This window comes from Ambystoma mexicanum, chromosome 12 (assembly GCF_040938575.1).
Source record: "Ambystoma mexicanum isolate Mex_15411 chromosome 12, UKY_AmexF1_1, whole genome shotgun sequence".
Taxonomy (NCBI): domain Eukaryota; kingdom Metazoa; phylum Chordata; class Amphibia; order Caudata; family Ambystomatidae; genus Ambystoma; species Ambystoma mexicanum.
The window spans coordinates 97,089,471-97,111,401 of NC_090936.1; the positions used below are offsets into that span (position 1 = coordinate 97,089,471).

The following is a 21,931-nucleotide window of genomic DNA, read 5'->3' on the forward strand; positions in this document are numbered from 1 at the left end:
GTATTCTACTGTGATTTGAACACTGTTTCTTTTGGTTATGGAGTCTGACAACTCCATAGGCATCATCTTTTTTACAATGTGACACATACTGTGGCACAGGGAAGTGTTACAGATTTCCCCAAGGTTTAAATACCTTCTCTTGGATAAACTACTGTTTCCAAAAGCAGTAAAGTGAAATGAACTTTACTTACATTTGTAATTGTCTAGACCCAGCACACACCATCTTACAATAGGTTGCTGGAGGGGATACTTAGTATCCCCTTTTGTGTAGTTTCTCCTGTAACCTTTTTGGTACCCTTTCTACAATTAATGGCTGGTGGCAGTGGTTTACTTTAAACTACCATTGGGAGTTTTTACAGTGGGCTGCGTTCGTAGCTGCAGTAAAGCACCCACGGGTGCCCATTTTGTCAAAGTGGCCCTGGTCTTCTTTTTTCGCCATTTCTTGTTGGAAAGGTTCTTCTTGCGATTTACTCTATGCGCCAAACCAGGTTTGGTCCCTTTGTTTGTTTTATCTTTGGCAGGATACACAAGTGAAGCCCGCCTCTGGCTGCACTATGTCTGGCAAGGGCAGGAAATGAGGGAGGTGCCCGAAACTCCCTGTGCTTAATCCCCTTGGTTACAGGAATGCACCCAAAGGTGATTGGCTGGCTGGCTGGCTGGCTGGCTGGCTGGCTGGCTGGCTGGCTGGCCGTCCGGCAAGGACAGCTACCCTGCTGTGTGATTGACAACTAGGCTGGAATGAATGGGAGAAACCTGCATAAAAGGCAAGGCTTTTTGGCTTGGCGGGCAGAGTCAACCACTGGACAAAGGAATCCGAAGAAGAACTTGGAAGAGACGCCTGCTGCAACTCCTGGACCGTTGGTTTGTCTGAAGTCCTGCTCCTGTGCTGGAGCTCAGAATTCACCTCGACTAGAGAAGCCCTGCAAGGACAACTTCTCCCTTTTGAGTTGGTGAGACCAACTAACTTCAAAGTGAACTTGTTTGGACATCCTCTCAAAGCTGGCTGTACTTCCACTGCTGCCGCTACTGGAACCGAAGTGCCAGGGAGAGGAACACCAAATCAAGTGGATCGCTTTTAAGTCTGATCCAAGCGCCAGGAAGATCCTCCGGACTTCCCTGAAGCAGGACTGACCAAGCCTGAGCAACCTCAACAGAGTGCTGGACCCCAGATGCGAGGAAAGTCTGAAGTGATATCCGAGAACCACAGTGTTGCTATTTGCTGTCAGACAAGAGGAGCTGAAACAAAGTGCCACTGAATTGAAGTTTCTCCATTGCTGCCACTGACCTTCCCATTGCAGTGCAGGAGTCCCTAGACGTCCTTCCACTTTCCCCCATAACTGAGGCCCAGGAACACCAGGATCTGCAGAGCTGTACAGGAACAAAAGCCAGCTGGAACCATTTCTTCTAACCAAAGGTACTGTAAAGTCTAAGAACTTACCTCTTGTAGTGTAGCTGCTACATCTTTTTCCTATTGCCATCGCTCCTTCGACAAGATGGGAGCTTGTAGTGCTCAACGAGCTCTGCCATAAGCAGTTTAAGCCCATAGCGATGGTTGTAAAGCAAATTGCTCATCATAAATGTGGCCTTCCTGATTGCATCACTTCAGCAAAAATATTTGGTGAGCTGCAGGCCCTCTGCAATGAAGAAGCCTTTGTGATTCTTAGGGATAAAGTGGTGCTGCGCATACACCCGTCTTTTCTCCCTAAAATTATTTCGGAGCTTCATATTGTCAGGGAGAATTCTCAGAAATATGCTAGTTTCTCTCTGCGTTAGAGACCCGTAGCAACCTTGCTGGATTTTGAGGACTTATATTTTTTACCTGGAGAGAGTGAGACCCCCTTTCCCACTCTCTCGTGTATTAAAATGTGATTTTGAACTCTGTTTCTTTTGGTTGTGGAGTCTGTCCAACTCCATAGGCATCATGTTTTTACATTGTGTCACACAGCACCTTCAGTGCAGTGGCACAGGGAAGTCTTATAGATGTCCCAAGGTTTAAATACCTTCTCTTGGATAAACGACTGTTTCAAAGAACAGTGGAGTGAAATTTGCTTACATTATAACTTTCTAGACCCAGCACACACTACCTTACAATAGGGTGCTGGAGGGGTTACTTGGTATCCCCTTTGGCTTCTCATTTAACATTTTCATGTTACCCTTTCCTCAATTAATGGCTGGTGGCAGTGGTTTACTTTTAACTACCGTGGTGTGCATTTACCACAGGCTGTGTTCACAGCTGTAGTATATATGATATGGCATTTATAACGTGCCTATACACAAGTGTTTCAAGGCGCGACGAGGCAAGGGAGGGGGAACAAAGGGAGGACAGACAACAATCCTACTGGGCCAGGTGTCATTCAGATCCCGCAAGTACATGGGATGGGGGAAGGAGGTAAAGTGCGGGGGGTGGGCCAGGGAGGGGGATGGGGCCAGTGCAGTACATGGGAATAGAATAATAACAATAAGTTAAGTAACGGCCAGCAGGTGGCAAGTGCAAAGGTGAGTGCAGACATCGGGTGGCAAGTGCTGGAAGTGGGACTGAAGGGGATACAGAAACAGTCCCCATGTGCGGGGGATGCCAGGCAGGCATTGCAGGTGTGTGTGTGACTGGCAGGGGAGGGTCCTGGGCCCAGGATCAGAGGGCGGCCAGGTAACCAGGGCAGTTTCCGAGTCAGCCAGGAGGTCAGCAGGGGAGAGGAGGAGAAAAGGCAAAAGCAAAGAGAAACGTTTTGAGGTGCTTCTGGAACCGGAGATGGTTCTCAAGTTTCAGGGAGGCTGTTCAGAGGGAAGCCCCGGCTGAAGAAAGAGATCTACCACCAACTCGTTGCTTGGAGAAGCAACTGACCCTGAGGGAGATGGAGGCGAATGAGCGAAGAGTACGAGAAATAAGATATTTAGGAAGAGAGAGTTGAAGGTATTGAGGCCCCAGGCCCCAGAAGGCCTATGGACAATGCAGAGGTTTTTGAACTTGATCGTCGCAGCCACTGGGAGCCAGTGCAAAGATGTCAGTGCTGGAGAGATACGATCCCTGGGTTTAAGGCTAAGGACAAGTCTCGCGGTCCTGTGCTGGATGAGTTGTAGAGGAAGGCAGATTTAGAAAGAGGCTGTTGCAGTAGTCCAGCCTAGAGAGAACCAGAGCTCTGGAGACAGTGAGCTTCTGGGGGAAGGAGAGGAAAGGTAAAATACCTCTGAGGAGGTGCAGCTGGTAGTGTGACTTCTTAGAGACGTCAGAGATGTGAGGAGTGAAAGAGGACCCTGAGGTTTTTAGCCTCACAGGTTGGAGCAGGAGGGGGGGGGGCAAGAGAGGCCGGCCAGAGAGTGACAGGAAAGGAGTGAGCGGGTGTGGCGATGAGGAGAATCTCAGACTTACTGCCATTAAGGCAGAGGTCATTGGCGGCACACCACTCCTGGATAGCAGACAGTCAGAGATGAGAGATGGAGAGGAGGTGGCCGAGGGTAGCCTGAAAATGAGCTGAGCGTCATCCGCATAGCACTGAAAGTTAGGGCAGAGAGCAGCAATGCGGTGGGCAAGAAGTGCCAGGTATAGGTTGAACAGCCGGGGAGAGAGGTTAGACCTAAGGGGGACACCACAAGTAGAGAAAAAGATAGTGGAGAGGAAGGGCCTGAGTTGAGGAAGGGCCTGAGTTGGACCTGGGAGGGTCGGTCAGAGAGGAAAGCAGTCAGCCACGCCAGGGCCTGACCGGTGATACCAAGGTTATCACAGACATTTGAGTAGGATGGCATGGTTGACTGTGTCAAAGGCAGAAGAGAGACCAAGCAAGATGAGAACATAGGGTGTTCGAATCAAGGTTGGAGAGAAGGTCTTCACAGATGTTCTGGAGAGCAGTTTCCGTGCTTCTGGCAGCTCTGAAGCCAGACTGATGGTCTTGTAGACAGCCAACAGATTCAGTGTGGAGACTAAGCTGGGAGATGGCCAGTTTTTGAAGGAGTTTGCCCAGGAAGGAAGTGATAAAGATTGGGCGATATTTGGCCAGGCAGGAGGGATTGGCAGAGGGTTTCTTAAGAAGGGGTTGCACAAGGGAGTGCTGCAGGAGGGATGGGAAGACTCCAGTGGCGAAGGAGTGGTTGCAGAAGTCTGCCAGGGCAGGAGCCAGGGAGTCTCTGTGGTCCTTGATGGTTTTGGAGGAACAGGGGTGAACCTGTTTTGCCGTGACTTTCATAGATCGGACTTGTCTCAAAACTTTGTCAGCTGAGAAAAGGGGAAAGGCAGAGTAAAGCAGCTTTGTGGAAAGGTCCTTCTTGAGATTTACTCAGCGTGCCAAACCAGGTTTGGTCACTGTGTTCGTTTTGTCTTTGGCGGGATTCATGAGTGAAGCCCGCCTCTGGCTCCAGGGTGTCTGGCGGGGCAGGAAGCGAGGGAGGTGCCCAATCTCCCTGTGCTTAGTATCCTATGAGACAGGAATGCACTCTGAGGTGATTGGCTGGCTGGCTGTCCGGCAAGGACAGCCACCCTGCTGGGTGACTGACAGCTAGGCTGGAATGAATGAATGAATGAATGAAAGAAACTTGCATAAAAGACACGGCTTTTTGGCTTGGAAGACAATCGACCACTGTACGAAGGAATCCGAAGAAGAACTTGAAGAGGATGCTGACGGATTTCTGAACTCTGTCCTGGAGGGGCAGAGCTTCAGAAGGCCAGCCTAGTTTCTTGGAACAGGGTAACCTCCGGACAAGCCAGACCAATCAGGGTAGCGATCGCGGCGGTCAAGACTAGGTCTCAAGAGGGGTGAGGGTGACTGAAAGCCCACAATGAGCACACAAAGCAACGACACTTACAAATTACTCCAAGCAGGTGTTATATTAAAAATGTATACACATTTATTACAAGGCCTTTGTTAAATTGACCGTAGCGAGAAATCACAATAAAACTCTAGTAACCCAACACATACCAAACCAATACAATATATATACAAATACTAACGAGTTAGACACACGAAATGTGTAGACCACCTAGATGGGGAGGAAAACGGGCAGTGCGAATAATAATTGGACTCGGTCCGCCTTCAGAGGCACCTAACTAAAAGGAAGTCCAAGCCCTACGAAGAGTGGAGCCTTGTGCTCAAAAGTACCTGCACACGCTGGTGCCAATGGGCAAAAAGGGGAGTCTCTTCGAGGGAATCAGGCAGTTTAGTTCGATGAAAAATTGAAGATGAACAGAGCTCCGCGACTCAAGCACAGTCTCCACTGGGGGCAGAAGCAGAGAGTGAGTACGGAAAGGCGTGCTGTTAGACACAGCGGGGAAAAGCTATGGGCTCCTGCAGGAGGGCGACCAGTTCCTAGCGATGCTACTCGCCAGTCCCCGATGCAGGCAGACCCAGGCTTCTCCGTGTCAGTTTCAGTGCTGGCAGGTTCAGATACGAGCAGGGGACGTCGCAACGTCGTGTAGATTCCGCAGCAGCAGAAGTTGAGTTGAGGATGTCCCAAACGAAGTGAACCCGCACAGTTTACCACAGCAGGGCAACGGAGCGGCCGGGTGTATTTCACCCAAATGTACACTACTCACTTCAGGCCTGGGAATGCCAAGTGTACAAATCGTGTGAGAGTGACAAGGACTCGTAATACAACACAACCTGACGGCGGTTACAGAGCAAGACTCCTGGGTAGGCTGGTCAGTCTGCTGGAGCCCAGAGACACTTCCGAAGGCTTACGTGCAGGAGATGGTGAAGATGCCGAGAATAGTTGTTCCCACTATTCCAAGGGTCGAAGTACCAGTACAGGCCTTCTCGTTCGAGCCGAGGTAGAAAGGGTTTCACAAAGCGACAGCAGTGCAGAGGAGCAGTCCTTCAGCGGGTCACCAGCGATTCCTCGGTTCAGCCTCGTGGTTGCAGGATACTTGGCTCCTGTATTCCTTTGTTCGTGAGAACTCAGGAGATCGACATGGTAGTGGCGTTTCCAGCCCCCTCTTATCCACGGTTCCCTTCGCGCCAAAACGGAGGGGACCCAATGGGAGATCTGCTCATAAAACACTTGCACCATATGTGGACCTATCACGGACCACGGGGGTCCCAGGCATTCACACCACCCTAGATTCTCTGATGCCCAGGATGTGTATTGGGACCAGACATCCCAGCCCCCATCCTGGAGGCACACACAAGGCCTGTAGAAGCCCGCGAAAGCATCTGTGTTTTGCGGGAAAGTACATGCCCAAATAAGGAAGGCCCCGGGTCGGCTCGACCTGGAGGAGGTGAAGGGGGCAAGACGGTCAGCGGACAGGACAAAGAGCCTCGTGGTCTGGCCATTTTGGGAGCGAGGCCACCATTTTGGGCTAAGCGCGAGAAACGCGCTTAAAACGCCAAAAGGAGCTAAAAAACACAAACGATCGCTGCCACCAATCCCGTCCGTGATTCACTTGCACCGTTCATTTACAATCCAAAGAGAGTATCTAGGGCCTGTAGAAGACTAGAGACCCAAGAGAGCAGTAACTTAGCTTACAGTGCCCTCTTGTGCCATGTTGCACGAAAGCTGCAACATGATAAAGAAACTACGGAAAACAACGTTTCCTGGTACTGACTGTCTTAAGGGCATGTCAGTTTCCACGTAAGAATGGAGCGAAAGCCCAGAGGAGTGCGGCAGAAGGCTGCACTTCTCTCGCAAAGTCTAGATCATGGTGAAAACAACAGCAAAAAGTTTAGGGGTTGCCACATGGAAGGAAAATTACCCACAATTAAGAAATCTTTCCTAACAGACGCCTGCTGCAAAACCTGGACCATTGGTTTTTCCCGGTGAAGCCCTGCTGCTGTGCTGAAACTCCACTTTCGTTACGACTAGAGAAGCCCTGAAAGGACGACTTCTCTCCTTGAGTTCGTGGGACCAATCAACTCCAAAGTAAGCTAGTAAGACATCCTCTCGGAGCTGGTTGAAATTCCACTGCAGTTGCTACTGGAACCGAATAGCCAGGGAGAGGAACATCTGATTATGTGCGTTGCTTTTAAGCTGGCCAAGAGCTCCAGGAAGATCCTCCGGACTCCCAGGAAGCAGGATGGACTGAGCTTAAGCCACCTCAACAGAGTGCTGGACCTGAGATGCGAGGAAAGCCCATCTTGACAGCCAGGAACTGCAGTGTTGCGATTTGTGGTAGACGCGAGGAGCTGAAACACTGAAGTGCCACTTGTTTGAAGATTGCCGGTTGCGGTCGGTGACCATCCATTGCAGTACATTAGTCAGCACAAGTCCTCCATCTTGTCCACACGACTGAGGCCCAGGAACACCAGGATCTGCAGAGCTGCACAGGAACAGAAGCCATCTGCTGCCCTTTTCTTCATCCTAAAGGTCCTGAACAGTCTAAGAGAACATACCTCTTGTTGTGTAACCTCTCTTATCCTCCTTGGAGACTTGTCTTGGTTGCATCTGTAGAGTTGCTAACCGCTTCTTTACTTCACAAGCCTAATCCACTTGTGGCACTACTTTGATTTCTTCTATTCCACCAAGACTTCTAAAACATTGTGCAAGACTTTTTTACTTACCTGCAAGAAGTGCTTCAGTTCTCCTTGACTTTTGCTAACTTAACATTGGCTGGCCTGGCTCCCTGAATGACTCTTCTCTCCTCTGCGTATGTGTTGTCTCCTTCCAGGAAGGGGTTAACTGACTTTACATTGGGGGTTTATTTTGAAAGTACTTACCTGCTTAAGAATAATTGTGTGAATACTTGTCTATCCTGAAACCTCTCTTCTTTTGACACTCCTCTCAATAATATTCTAAATGCAACAGTGATATTAATGTCCCCATCACCCTAACTATTGAAGTCTCCTGAGGGTGTAGGTAGTGTCTGTGGGCCATCCCATAAGGGTCTTAACTGATTTAGAACTAAGTGTGTAGTTTTGGAGTGTATTTGTGTGTTGCTTTTAAATTGCTCCCTTCTGAAGAAGGCTTACTCTAACAGACTGATAAACGAATAATTGTTTATTCAAGAAACCTTGTGTGTAAGTTTATTTGAATACTTGTCACTGTGAATCTCTGTGTAACTCCCCTACAGCTCACGTTTACCCCTCTTGAGATAAGTCTGGCTGCTCAACATGCTACCAACCTGTGTAGTGCAGACTTATACCAATGGTTGGGTTCCTATTAACAGGAGGTCAGGGTTGCTGTAGTGCACCCAAAGGGTACTGCATACAATCTTGCCTAATACATATGAACTAATCTGATCACCTTGTGTTTTTTGGTGACCCCTCATCGGATGCCGAACAGGTCCTACATACAGATGTAGGGAGAGCTCTCAAGTTCTATCTTGATGGGACAAAAGACTTTATAACCTCTTACCTTTTTGTGACATTGGAAATGCCAAAAAAGGAACCCAGGCCTCAAGGCCACAATTTCCCACTGGGTTGTTTACTGCATCACGGAAGCCCACATAGTACAAGGCCTGCAGGTCTTCAAAGGCATTTACGCACATCTAGTGCAGGGTGAAGCAGCCTATGTGGCTTTCCGGAAGTACGTTCCCTGGGAAACCATCGCCAAGGTGGCCACTTGAGCTTCCCTGTCAGCGTTGTACAAACCTTGTCTCGACCTCTGCTCTAAAGCTGATGCTCAGTTTGGTCAAGCGGTCCTCAGAAACCTCTTTTAATTAGATGAGTTTAATCCATTTTCTTACCCTTTATAAGACAGTCTTAACAACAAGCGGCATGTACGGCAGTACAGTGTGTTCTTGTTTTCACACCATGACAAGATATCGATATGCAAAACTAGCCAATTTGGTACAGTCACAAAGAATTACAGTACACATTCCATTGACCAGCTCATTATGAGGCGTTGCCCATCCACCCGCCCCATCAGAGCTGGCATCTGCCAAGTATAGTCTGAGCATATTCCAAATGTCTTTGGGCCTACATGTAGCTGTGGTAGTGAGCACCTATCCCTCCTCCCTTTCATTAGTGAATGCCCAATCACGCAACCATTCCTCACTGCTAGGGGCATATTTTGATTTCCAGTGCTTATGTGTACATTTCTTTGCTCTAGCACGTGCAGTGTTAAAGTAGAGACATGTAGCAACTGAGACTTACCAACATCCCCTTGCAAGTATTTAAGCGGCTTAGTGATGGTGGGATATGCAACATTGCATCCGCTATACCTGCATTTTGCCCCAGAATGTTTGGATCGGGTGGCACTTCCAATACATGTGGAATGAGTCAGCCTGTATTTTGCCGCATTTCCCACAGTCTCCGCTCGCACCTGGGGAAAATGTAGCCAATCGCCCCAGAGTAATAGAGTAAATGGTTAAGTATCTTAAACTGTTGCAGCCGGAGACCTGCATTGAATGAGCCTGTTTTTGTCAACAGACATCTACTCCATTTATCCTCCTCCAATGTTAACCTCAAATCCTTCCCATTTAGCTCTCCTGTTTCTCGACTTAAGGTGAATCTGAAGTAGGCTGTATAATCTGGACACACTGCACCTAGTTCCATCTGCGTTCACAATTGCACTCAGGTGTCTCTGGCATACTAGGAAAAGAGGGCCATTGTCTACGGAACGCCGCCTTCATTCGATAGTACTGCAGCACCCGAAGGGGGACACTCTCTCCCCACCTCAACTTATGGGAAAAGTCCTCAAGAGACACAAAAAGCCCCTATGGGACCATGTCCCCCAATATTCGGCTGTTCTGGCACATTCCCTGCAAAACGTGTCACCCGCCTTACCTTCAGGAGCATCTTTCAGACCCCATCCGCTTGGGTGCCCCAGCACCCACCTGGCTGCCAACACTGCTCAGGATCTCCGGCATCTGCACATGCCGCGGACCTCAGCTGCCCAATCTACGTTTTTAGGTGTTGGTTCTGAAAGTCCGCTGATTTAATTTTGCTGCTATAAGTAATGGAGCACTTGTCTCGCTTCGTTCTGTCGTGCTGAATGAGGGGATGATATTTAATCGGGATGTTGGACGCAGAGCTGTGGATTCAAGCTTAATGCTTGGCCCTGTTTTAAAAATAAAAAAATATTTTGGTGGGGATTCTACCAAAAAAGTGCCCCAGTCACATCGCGAAGGACGGAATATCCCACAAAAGTGGAGAAAAGGGGACTATGGGAGTACATTGGTCACTACGTTGTAACTTTTTCTTTTGTAGATATGATGCTATCACAAATGGGTTACTTAACATATTAATACAAAAAAGCACAAGCCTTGGAAAAGCACCAAGTGCAATTGCACGATATGTGTTGGGGATGAGTCTTTACACTCTCTTTATTTTCAGATAATTGGATGATCTATGTGAGGTAAATGCAAGGAAGTGCCCACGTCTAGAATCAATGGTAACAATCTGAGTGCTTTGGTATATTTCACAAGAAATTGTGCACAATTTATCCTAAATATATCTATAATGGCTTTATCCTAAACATGTATGTAGAACGGCTTATAACCTTCAAATGCAATGAAAAGTATTAGAGCTTGAGACTTTAAACCTAAATATCACTAATAAAAAGAATGAACTTGTAAGTAATGTACAGCAATTGGTTTCTCCTTTTGGATGCACATTTTTACTGTTTATAAATTGTGTAGAGGAAGTTTGCTGGAGAACTAAGATTACAGCAAAGTAATGTTTCTTTCCCTTCCATTTGCAATTTTCTGAGCCAAATGTTACAATAAAAACATGTTTTATTACGTTTGGTTGATAGTTTAGTTTTCCTCATAGTTTTCCTTCTAATTTAAGACTAATTGTGCACTCTGAGCCATTTTGCTAAATGTGCCATATGTTTTCCTGATTTAATAAGTGAAATAGATAGAATTACCTTTGTGTGACACAATATATTCAAACCAATTTCATGGAGGTTGCAACCTACCACTAATCATGTGGGACTTTGTTTAAACATCCTTGTACTTACTATACAGCCTTTTAGATGTTTACACTTATTTTTTCTCTCTTGGTTACCAGTACCAAGAAGAAATTCAAGAGCTTAATGAGGTGGCAAGACATCGTCCAAGGTCTACTCTAGTGTTAGGAATCCAACAAGAAAACCGGCAGATCCGGGTTTTACAGCAAGAGAATAAAGGTGAGTCTTGTAAACCATTCCCATAAATGTTGGTATATCGCAAGCAGCTTTCTTTGAAGCTTTTCTACATATCTTCATACTACCTGGAGCATCGTGATAATGCATTTGGATGTAGAATTACCAGAAATGCTGGTCTAAGTTACGCAGCAAAATACAATTTGTTGACATACTTGCACCCACTGCTCTAGTAGCAAGCTGAAACTGCTTTTACAAATACTGCTTTACCAATGCCAGAAACACTTTAATTTGACCCTTTCAGTCCCCAAACCTTCCAGGAGTGCCCAGGGTAAAATAGGTTTAGGTAAGTCCCCAATTATTTAAAGCCTGTCACCTTTAATGTGCTGATTAATACAATAGGAGCTGCAGCTAGTGTGAACCCATATGCTTTTTTTCCTAATGTCCACCACAGTACAGCATATATCCCTAACTCTTCAATAGGACCTTCCTGAAATAGCATGGGTCTGTGAATGTATATACTCATTCACTCTCCTGTCTGGAGCAGTCATTGCTTTCACTTAATCTGCCTGCACTTGTCTATCAAACAGTGACTACTTGGTGTGTTCTTTTGGAGTACATGTATCTCTTTTACAATTAGGCTATATTAGGCAGAAAAAAAGTCTAATATTCCATGAACCATCCAGAACTGCTTTAAGTGTTGTAGACTGTGAAAGATTATGATGTCCTGTCATTTCTCCGCTTACTTACTATTATTAAATTATTCCACCTTCAGAAGCTCTGCAACTGCCCAGATAGGGCTACTTGTGTGGCCAGAGAATGCCATATCTTTTGAAATAATTCTAAACATTAGAATAAAAAAACATTGGTCTTGGTATGATTTGTTAATAAAACTGAAGTCAACTATGTAAGCTATATATAACAGATTTATTTTGTGTTTTTAAAGGTTATTTACACGGTCTCTTGATGCTATGGAACATTCACCTTGTGCCCTACCCTAAAGCCAAGATTCACCCACTGGTGCATGTGCTAATTTCTCACCACTTATGGGCTTTGTCTAGGGCAAATACCTGCTCCTCTTACAGGTATCGCAACATAAGCTCAAAACATTATACATAGTCCATTTGAATTGTAGTTTTGATTCAAATGATTGATGCACACAAAATCCACCTAAGCGCATGTGCTCTAAAGATAGAAGGGTAACAGAAAAAGGGGGCGAGGAGAGAGAAAAGCAAGAAATAACCTGTGCAAAGTCCAAATGCCCAACAATTTATTTTAAATATCTAAATACATACCGTGCTGTTAAATTGCCCAGAAAACACCAGTAACACCCAGTGCCCAGCAACCACTGTGTCACTGTGTGTAATTATTGTATTTAGAAAGCTGTGCAACCATATTTGACCAGTGCTGCTCCTGAATAGTGAGTTTGTGTGATCTGATTAATATTATTGTGGATGCCCATGTTCTTACCTATCTATCAGAACTTGTTCATTTGGATATGTATCTCCCTCAACGTCTTTTGGCAAGTCAAAAGTAAGCTACAATGAAATGAGCAAAACTGCTATAGCAATGCCCGATTTCGCTTTGCCTTTACTGCCTAATGTATGCATCAATATGCAAAAACCGTGTCATTACTCAGTTGTACTCTGACCAAAGTGCTGTTACATGTGTCTAGTTAATGGCATAGTGTTCACCTTACAGTTCCCTTCTGAGCAAAAAGTGTAATCAATCATGAAGTGTCATAGGGGGCTTGGCTAAGCAGCCATGAGATAGGACGTGGGGTGGACTGTCTCCTGCTGATCCTGTCAAGATCCTGTGGCATACATATGCCTAAACTGATGCATGAGCCATAAGAAGACATTGCAAGCTGGGTGAAATCATGTGGAACAGCTGGAAGGCTTTTGTCAAGGACCGGGCCATGGCAAAAAGTTACGATACAAAATGTAGCAAGCGCGGACTGCGGCGACTTCTGAAGAAAATGGCGGCCGTCTTAGCATGTAGAACAAAGGACTGTGGTGATCCATGCAGGGATCGGATGGTAGCGTGAGCAGTATAGTGGGCGCCTGCTGCTAAAATGAACATGGTGCACACCGCTGAGCCGGTGGGGGTCACATACCATTGCAGGCCCGGAACAGACTTGAGCTGCAGTATGCGGAGCCCCGGCGGTGGAACGTGTACGCCATCAGAACGAAACATGCTCTTTACAGCAAGTCGCCAGTGAAGAGGCTCGAGGGTAATAATTGAAAGGACCTCTGCGCAACTATCATTCCCGCAGCGGATCACAGATGACTGCGGAGAAGAACTGGGCAGACCCTGACTGGTAGGGTACTAGGCATAAAGTGAAGCCCGCTCATGTGGAAAGCCAGGAAGCCACACAGAGCTGCAGAACGAGGACGAAGAAAAGTGAGCGAACTTAAAGCACGCCGCGCACACAGAAAAGGCCAGCCAGATCTCTAAGGCTAAGTGAGGGGCAGCGAACTGCCACAGCTGTTTTACAGTTCGAGATCAGACTTATGATGACAGTCGTGGGGGGGGATGCCTGCGGTAATCAGTGTGGAATGTAAGTGCATTGGAGCGTGTTCTTCATGGACACGGGAATTGGAGGCTCGGAGCTCCGCAGACACACCCAGTAAGGCAGCAGGACCACAGAATTGGGTGGGCGGCCCAACCGCATTCATGCGAGGTGCAAACAGTCATTAGTACAGTGGAATCCTTTTGGACCTAAAAGAGGTCGATGTTGCAGTGAATGACTGTTGTGTCGTAATAACAGGCATTACAGAAAAGAGTATTCCTTCCATCACAAACGAAATTGACAGTTGCAGGTATTGAAGAATAGGCTTGCATGTGATAAAAGAGGAGCTAATGCACAACATAGCCTGGTTTCCGGCATGAAACAGCAACTGGAAAGTAATTGCACGCTGGTTCAAGATTTGCACAGAAGCCTGGCCAAGATGACACGGCGGGCACTGGACCTACAGGTCAGCATGCAGACATACACCTGATCACTAGGCTGTAGAAACCTCTGGTCTGACCAACGGAGCATGGCAAAGAGGCAGACTGAGTAACGCCCTGTATCAAGACTGTGAGGAGCTCCCCTGGGGGGCGAGGGGGAGCCTGCAATGCCCATATGAGCGCACAGGGCCCAGCTAAAATAGGCACAGCCCAGTGCCAATTAAGCACGAGAAGTGCACAGAATGACTTCATAGAGCACACAACCACCAATAGCTAAAATAACTTGAGAGGAATAACCCAGATAAAGGAGGCGCAGAGCCCAATACCAAGCCCAAGAGGCACGGCAAGAGACTGCAGATCCTGGGCCCATACAGCTAACCAGAGCATCCGACGGCACACTGACATCTGAAGACGTATCCTGCATCTAGCATGCCCTGGTGGCAACTTCCAATAGATCTGTGCACTAGACGGTCCGCAACAACGGTGAGCTCCACACAAGGTGATACTAGGATGGCGTCCAAGGTACACAGAACAAAAGGGAAACCACCAACAATGGAGGAATTCACAAAAACACCTCAGCCCTCCGATGGAGGCAGAAAAAGAGAAAAGAACCCGCAAACAGACACACGGTACCAGCACGAAATGATCAACAGATCCGGGACGCGATTGCGGACCTGAAAATTGGAGGATGTTAACCTACTGAGACAAGACGTAAAGAAAATAGCAGAGCGCTTAGGCGAGCTGGAGAAGGAAGCATACTTAAGCACAGCTGCCTGCACATCACTTGCCTCGGAGATCCACATACTACGGCAACAAGTGAACAACCTGGAATACAGAGCAGAGGAAGCGGAAGGACAAGCCTGAAAAAACAACATGCGCATCGTGGGGCTCCCGGAGGGAGAAGAGGGACCAATCCCCACTGATTACATTGAGACCATGCTATTGCAAGAAATAGAGGGAAGGGGGCACTCACCTAGGGGTTTGCAGTGGAAAGAGCGCATAGATCCCTGACAAGGAAGCCTCCGCCGGGAGCCCCACTGAGACCGATAATTGCCAACCTTTTAAACTACTCACACAGGGAGAAGATCCTGGAATTCTTCCGAAAAGGGGGCACAATACTAAGGGCATCTGTGCCTATTTCAGCATACCCGGACTACACTCTCCTAGTGCAGAGAAGGTGGCTGAACTATGGGACAGTGAAGAAGAGGTTGCGAGAGGCGGGCTTTAAGTACATGCTGATGTACCTGGCAAAACTGAGTTTCACAAGAACAGGGCCCTTTTTTTCGACACCCCGGAGGATGCGACGGAGTGGCTGGATGGACAGAATTGCCCTTCTGGGATAGACACGCAGAAGGAGGACGGAACAGAGAAGTGAAGCAGTGGTTCCAGTAGCTGAGGTGCTGTATAACCATGACATTGGGACTAGAATATAAGAATGAGCATATACACTGGGAGAAGAGTCAGGTCGTAAGTTAAAGAATGCGGGCGTACTTAATATAATGAGGCACGAGTGCAGGAGATACAACGGACCCACTATCACACCCCAATAGTTAGTTTAGATAGGGTGGTAACCTCCTGCTGAGTTCCTAGTACCGGAAAGCCGAGATGGGACCAAATGCAGGGTCGCCTGAGATCCAAAGATGGAGAATGGGCAACAGTTGGGGACAGGGAGGGCGGGCGGCAGGAGGAGTGTTGGGGGATTTGCAGTGGAATTACTTGGGGTACGAGCTTACACCCATGCGCTATTGCGCGTGACGCGAATGATGAGAAGGGATAGAGGGGGGACAGGATACGGCTGAAAATGGGAGACCTTAAGATAGTAACCTGGAATGTTAGAGGGCTCAACAGTTATTTTAAAAGCAACAATATTATGATGTACTTGAGGAGGCAGAAGGTAGATCTAGCTCTATTACAAGAAACCCACCTCATGAAGGACAAACGGGAGTTGATGAGGGGAAAATGGAAGGGGACCCCAATTGGGGCAACATATTCAACATACGCTAGGGGGGGTAATTACCTGGATTGCTCCGCATGTACCTTTTCAGCTAATACAGTCCACAGAGGATTCAGACGGGAGGATGGTGGTGATAAGGGGATTCATTGAAAATAAAGAGGTGTGCATTATCAACACATATGCCCCCAACCAAGATACTGTTGCTTATTTCAAGACCCTGTATGGCAAAGTCAGCCTGTACCTGGGAGTAGTAGTTATATGGGGGGAGGGGTGACTTTAACTGTACGCTGGACCCAGGGATGGATAGATCGGATGGGAAATAAACCCACCCCGCTGCCAAAACACTGAGGAACCTGGTGGGCGACCCTCAACTAGAAGACATATGGAGATTGCATCACCCACAAAATAGACATTACTCGCACTACGCGGCTCCACAAAACTTGTACACAAGGCTGGATTATATGTTACTTTCTACTGAGATGACTGGGAAGATAGTGTTGGCGGAATACAAAGCGAGGGTCCTCTTAGACCACTCCCCACTGATCTTAATATGGCAACATTTGCCCCCCAGAGCTAAGATCCCCACATGGCGGCTCAGAGCTGAGGCACTGAAAGATAGTGTTCAGAGAGGACCTTAGGGAGGATATCGTAGAATACTTTGAAAAGAACACTGGAATTGTAGACTCGGCGGGCCCTCTGTGGGAGGCGTTTAAGGTGGTGGTGAGGGGGTCAGCCATATCAAAATCCAAAGGGCTCCAAGGCAGAATAATCTGAGAACTACATAAAGCCGAAGTGGGATTAGAAGCAATCATGAATAAGGGGGACAGCTCCCCGGAGGTTGCCGAAGCCATTAGTAAATTACAGCAGGCATGTGGGGGACACTGGGAGAGGCTATGTAACTTAAACTATAAGAAGTACACGGAAAGGCAACATGCGGGAGGGGACAAGCCAGGGAGGCCGGCATGGCTATATAAAAAAGAGATGCCCAGACAAGCCATCGGAGCAATAAAAAGGACAAATGGCCAAATACTAGACACCCAAGAGGGAGTGAATAATGGGTTCCTCGAGTTCTACCAACAATTGTATGGAGATATAAAAGGGGGGAGGGGGGAATGGAGCGAGATAGTCGAAACATTAAAGGATATAGGCTTACCGAAGCTGAGTGAGGAAGAGTGAGAGCCAACCTAGATGCCCCAATCACACTGGAGGAATTGGAAGCAGTAGTCAAGCAGCTACCTACCTGCTAGACCCCGGGAGCTGATGGACTCCCTAATGAGTTTTACAAAATGTACGGGACGTAGGTGCTCCCCCCATCCCCCCTCCCCCCCTTACTGGATATGCTAAATGAGGCATGGGAGGCAGGGAGATTGCCGGAATCCCTTAGAGAGGCAATCATTATCCCGCTCCTCAAGCCCAACAAACCTAGCACGGATTGCGGGTCATTCAGACCGCTATCCATGCCAAATCAGGATAGCAAGATTCTTACGGCGGTGCTGGCAAACAGACTGAGGCAGGTCATAGATAAACTCATACATCCGGATCAGACTGGATATGTGCCACATAGAAGCATATCTGACAATCTTAGAAGGCTTCACCATGTCATAGAACAATCAGAAGGAGACACGCAAGAAGTAGCAATTGCCTCACTAGATCTGGTGAAGGCCTTTGACTCAGTCAGATGGCCTTGGCTGATGGCAGCCCTGAAAGAGTACGGAATAGGGCCCGGGTACCTAAAATGGGTTAAATTGATGTACAGCTCCCCACTAGCTAGGGTCAAGACGGGGGCTACTATTTCGGATAAATGGCAGCTTAGTAGGGGCACCTGACTGGGCTGCCCCTGGTCCCCGATGCTGTACATCCTCGCATTTAGAACCCCTGGCGATCTATTTGAGACAACAAAATGAAACGGTGGAAATTTATACGAAGGGGGGACCACATCTCAGATCACTGTATGACGATGATATACTGCTATACCTGAGATATCTAGAGAAGAATCTGCAATACATCTTGGAAGTAATGGAGCGATTTGCGTCGCTCTCTGGGATCGCAGTTAATCCCACGAAATCGAACCTGTTCCCTCTGGGTAATACAGGGATCCCGCAGGAGAACCTACCAGTATTACAAATACCCTAGGAGACGAGAACCTTTTAGATACTTTATTTATGTATTATTTATTTGTTACATTTGGTTACACGCCCAAACCCTTGGGTGTCATGGCGGAAGTTGCATATATCTTCGTTATCGTATGAGGGTTACATACAGAATGTTTCCAGTTTAACATACATGTAGTAGCCACAATCTACTTTCAAAATTGCAAGCATTTGGTAGGCAGAGTGGTATGTACAGCTTGGGTATCCTTGTTCTTTGCAGTGAGTAGTCTAGGTTGCTGACAGGGTGACACAGTCCACTGAGGAAATGGTGACAAGTATTGGTAGACATTTATCACAAAGTGGAAGATGAACATACATATAACACGGAGAGGGCAGTAACACATTTGGAGAATAGCATGAGATTCTGGGTGAAGCTCCCCCTGGCCATGGTAGGGAGGGTGGCGCTGTTGAAGATGGTCGCACTGCCCAGGCTACTACACTTTTTTGTGAATGTCCCCTTTATGATACCCAAGCGTTTCTTTGGTAAATTACAAAGCCTATGCAGAGGCTTTATCTGGCACAACACCAGGAACAGGATAGCCTTATGGAAATTGAAAAACGCGTATGATAGAGGGGGTATAAAACTGCCCAACTTTTCTACCACCTGGCCAGCCAACTACAGTATCTGGCGAAGTGGCTGACGGAAGACCCCACAGCGGAGTCCAGATTATTAAGATCTGAATGCGCCCTGTTTTTCTTGAAAGAGATGATATGGGTGCCTAAACCAGAATTGAGGGGGCGTTTGAAGGCTGTTGGTACTAGGGTGGGGGGGGGGTCTGGCGTAGAGCTTGCTGGGGTATGGAGAACACGACCACATGTTCCGCGCAGATGCCACTGGTGGCATTGGTGGTTGTGGACGAGCAACAAAGGAAGATGATTTGCAAGCATTGGGAACCGGTTGGTATAGCTACATTGGGAGACCTATGGAAAGAAGGGAAAGCAATGGAATTTGTAGAACTAGTAGATGAAATTGGACTACACCCGGGGCAATATATTACTTATACCAGAGAGGTACAGAGGGTGAGAGAGTCATGGCCTGAATCAGTGCTTGCGGATCAGCCCGACGAAGCTGTAGAAACAATGTATGATATTTTGGAAGGAGGACATGAAGTCTCCCGAATTTATGAACTCTTGATGTCTAGGGTGGGAAAGGAGTTGACCCAGTTGAGACGGGATTGGGAGGATGAAGTGGGGGCGCCTGTGCATGATGGGCTATGGGAAAGGGCCCAAATATATCACAAAAAGGTGTCCAGAAATGTGAGGTTGCAGCAGATCCAACTGTACGTAACTCATAGAGCGTTCATGACCCCCCCCCCCCTTCCAGAGAGTCGCCAGATTTAAGAACACAAACACAATCGTGCCCTAAATGTGGGGGATGAACGCGGGGATGGTACATATGTTCTGGGCATGCCAGGAGATTCGGAAATTCTGGGGCGAAGTCACCCACCGGTTAACTGAGGAAGGGATTCGGTTGGATGTGGAATCTGTATGGGCTTGTATGGTGGGCGGCTTTGTAAGGCCTCGCAACCTGAGACACGTGAGCAAACTGAAGGACCTGGCCTATATACTGGCCAAGCATAGAATTGTTATGGGCTGGAAGGCGATCCATAGACCCAAAATAGAGGTGTGGTGGCATGATCTCCAGAAATGGGCGGACGCGAAACAGTGGTGTGGTATGAGGCGGCCAACAGAGGAGGGGAGGAGGAAAACCCTAATGGCCTGGAGACACCTAGTAGCCACACTGAACGGGTCCACCCAAGGACGCCTAGATGATCAGGACTCCTCTGGTAATACAGACGAGGAAGAATCTCTAGAAGGAACTAAAATGGAAAGCGATGGAAAGTAAGCTTGAGTTAAGGGGGGGAGGGTACAGGGAGAACAGTGGCCATTTTATGGAAATGTATGTGATGCTTAATATCTGTGACATGCACTGCTGGACTTGTTTGTTGTTGGTTAAAATAATTAAAAAAAAATTAAATTATTATTTTTTTTTAATCATGAAGTGTCATCAATATCGCATTCACTCCTTTGTATCCAAACAACTCCTTGATTCATATTGGTATGTTTACCTACAAACAAAAGCCTTTTTGTATTATTCTTCTAATGACTTTATATAATTGTTCTGTCTAAGGATATGATGACTGCTAGACATGCATAGCTTGTAAATCCAGTATCTTACAGTTTTCAAAGAAATCCCAATGACAGTTTTGGTCAGGCACACATTGCATGTGCTTTGCAATATTCGAGCTGGGTGAGTAATATCTGACCTCATTTTCTGCGGGTACAGATATAACTTTGTCAATACCCAAACACTGCTAGGGTGGAGTAGTACAGGTTTATTGCGAAACGCAATATCCACGCCCCAAGTTCTTACCTGTATGTATGAAATACATTGGTTATTTCAAAAATGGGGCTGCGTTTCATGTGGTGGATCGCTGCCATTTTTGAAAGTGATAATTATATCACGTCATGATCTGCATGGCGTGATATCATATTCGTGTGACATTATGTTTACTTGAAATGAAGCAATCCTATAAGTGTGCGTACAGCATTGCCTTTGCTCAATTGATAACGCATGTCGCCTTCTCATAAAACCATGTATGTGTGTCGTAAGGAGTGTAAATATGTATTTGTTACAAATGTTTTCTAACAAGTGTCCTATTTGTTCTACATCGATTGTACCTCTGCACGCGAGTAACTGGAAACACTTGTTTGGTCAATTTCAAATTTTCAAATGCAAAATCGCTTTTACCAATTCATGTGTGTTAAAAAAAAAAAAACACATAGGCAGTCTACATTAGTCCCATATAGATACAGGCTGGGAGTACTGGAACATTGACGGCTGCAGTACACTGAGCAACATTTTAACCCCTCATTTATCTTGACGAAATTTTAGGCAATGAACCAACCTTTCTGTCCCATTTATACTTTCCGTGTATAGGTGTATTTGAAACACTCTTTACTCCTTAACCTGTATTCAGTAGACCGTTTAATACAATAAATGCGTAACCTGGAGGTGAGCCAAAACAGTATTCATTTCACAATCCTGATGCCCATATTCTGGCACATGTATACACGTATTTTGTTGTGCTCATATCATAATTGCTATGTTATACATTACTGAATCATTCCAAGGTAGGAATGAGTGATTGACCCTGTTATATAAGTTCCAACTTCATGTGCACCGTGCATTGTTCCGTGTCTATATGGCATTATAAGGCCATTATTATCCTGCAGTGTTGTGGCAGTACATATTGAAATAGATCTGTCCATGCCCTTATTGTGATTGTATGGATGCACCTTATCTCGGTCCAATCTTCACATTAGTGTCACTTAATTGCAGAAAAACCTGCAGTTCATTGTCCTTGTTGAGGCCTTGGGTCGTACTTCTGAGACTGCACATCAGTCTAGCCTCTTCCTGTCTCTGGATCAATTTTCAATCACCCCATCGGTCATTATTTGGTATCGCCAATAAACTTTTATCTGTGATTTGCTGTCCATTTGATGTTCATGTGCCCAATACTCTTGTAATGGTAGTCTCTGGTCTGAAATATTTGTCATGGTCGGGTGTTCCCTTATCCTGAATCTTCAGGAATAGTTAACCCCACATACAATTTGTTGCATGCACGTACAACAGTATAAAAAATGAATTTCATGTGACAATCAGGTTTTGGATTAACACACTCAGATTACCCTTGGTAATATGTTGCTTAGAGCATGCTTGCACATTGAACAGTTAAGTCCAGTTAGCACACCTGTTTGAACATGTTTTTTTGTTACTCATGAAACTGGGACTAATTTTGGTCTTCAAAGCTGGTTCTTTTGTGGAAACAAATTCTGTTCTCTGAGATGTTATTCCTCAGATCTTCATCTTCTACAAGAAAAATGGGCTAATGTTTCTTGAAAATTGTATAGATCCCATTGTTTT

The 21,931-nt window shown here is 46.6% G+C and overlaps 1 protein-coding gene across 7 annotated transcripts in view; it reads left to right on the top strand.

Moving 5' to 3' along the window:
- FGFR1OP2 (FGFR1 oncogene partner 2) overlaps positions 1–21,931 on the top strand; it is a 244,873-nt gene that overhangs the window by 121,316 nt on the left and 101,626 nt on the right. For all 7 annotated transcript variants that reach the window (XM_069628082.1, XM_069628083.1, XM_069628084.1 and 4 more), the window contains one exon: positions 10,875–10,992. In XM_069628082.1, coding sequence (XP_069484183.1) covers positions 10,875–10,992 — 118 coding nt within the window. The remainder of the gene's footprint in view (positions 1–10,874; positions 10,993–21,931) is intronic.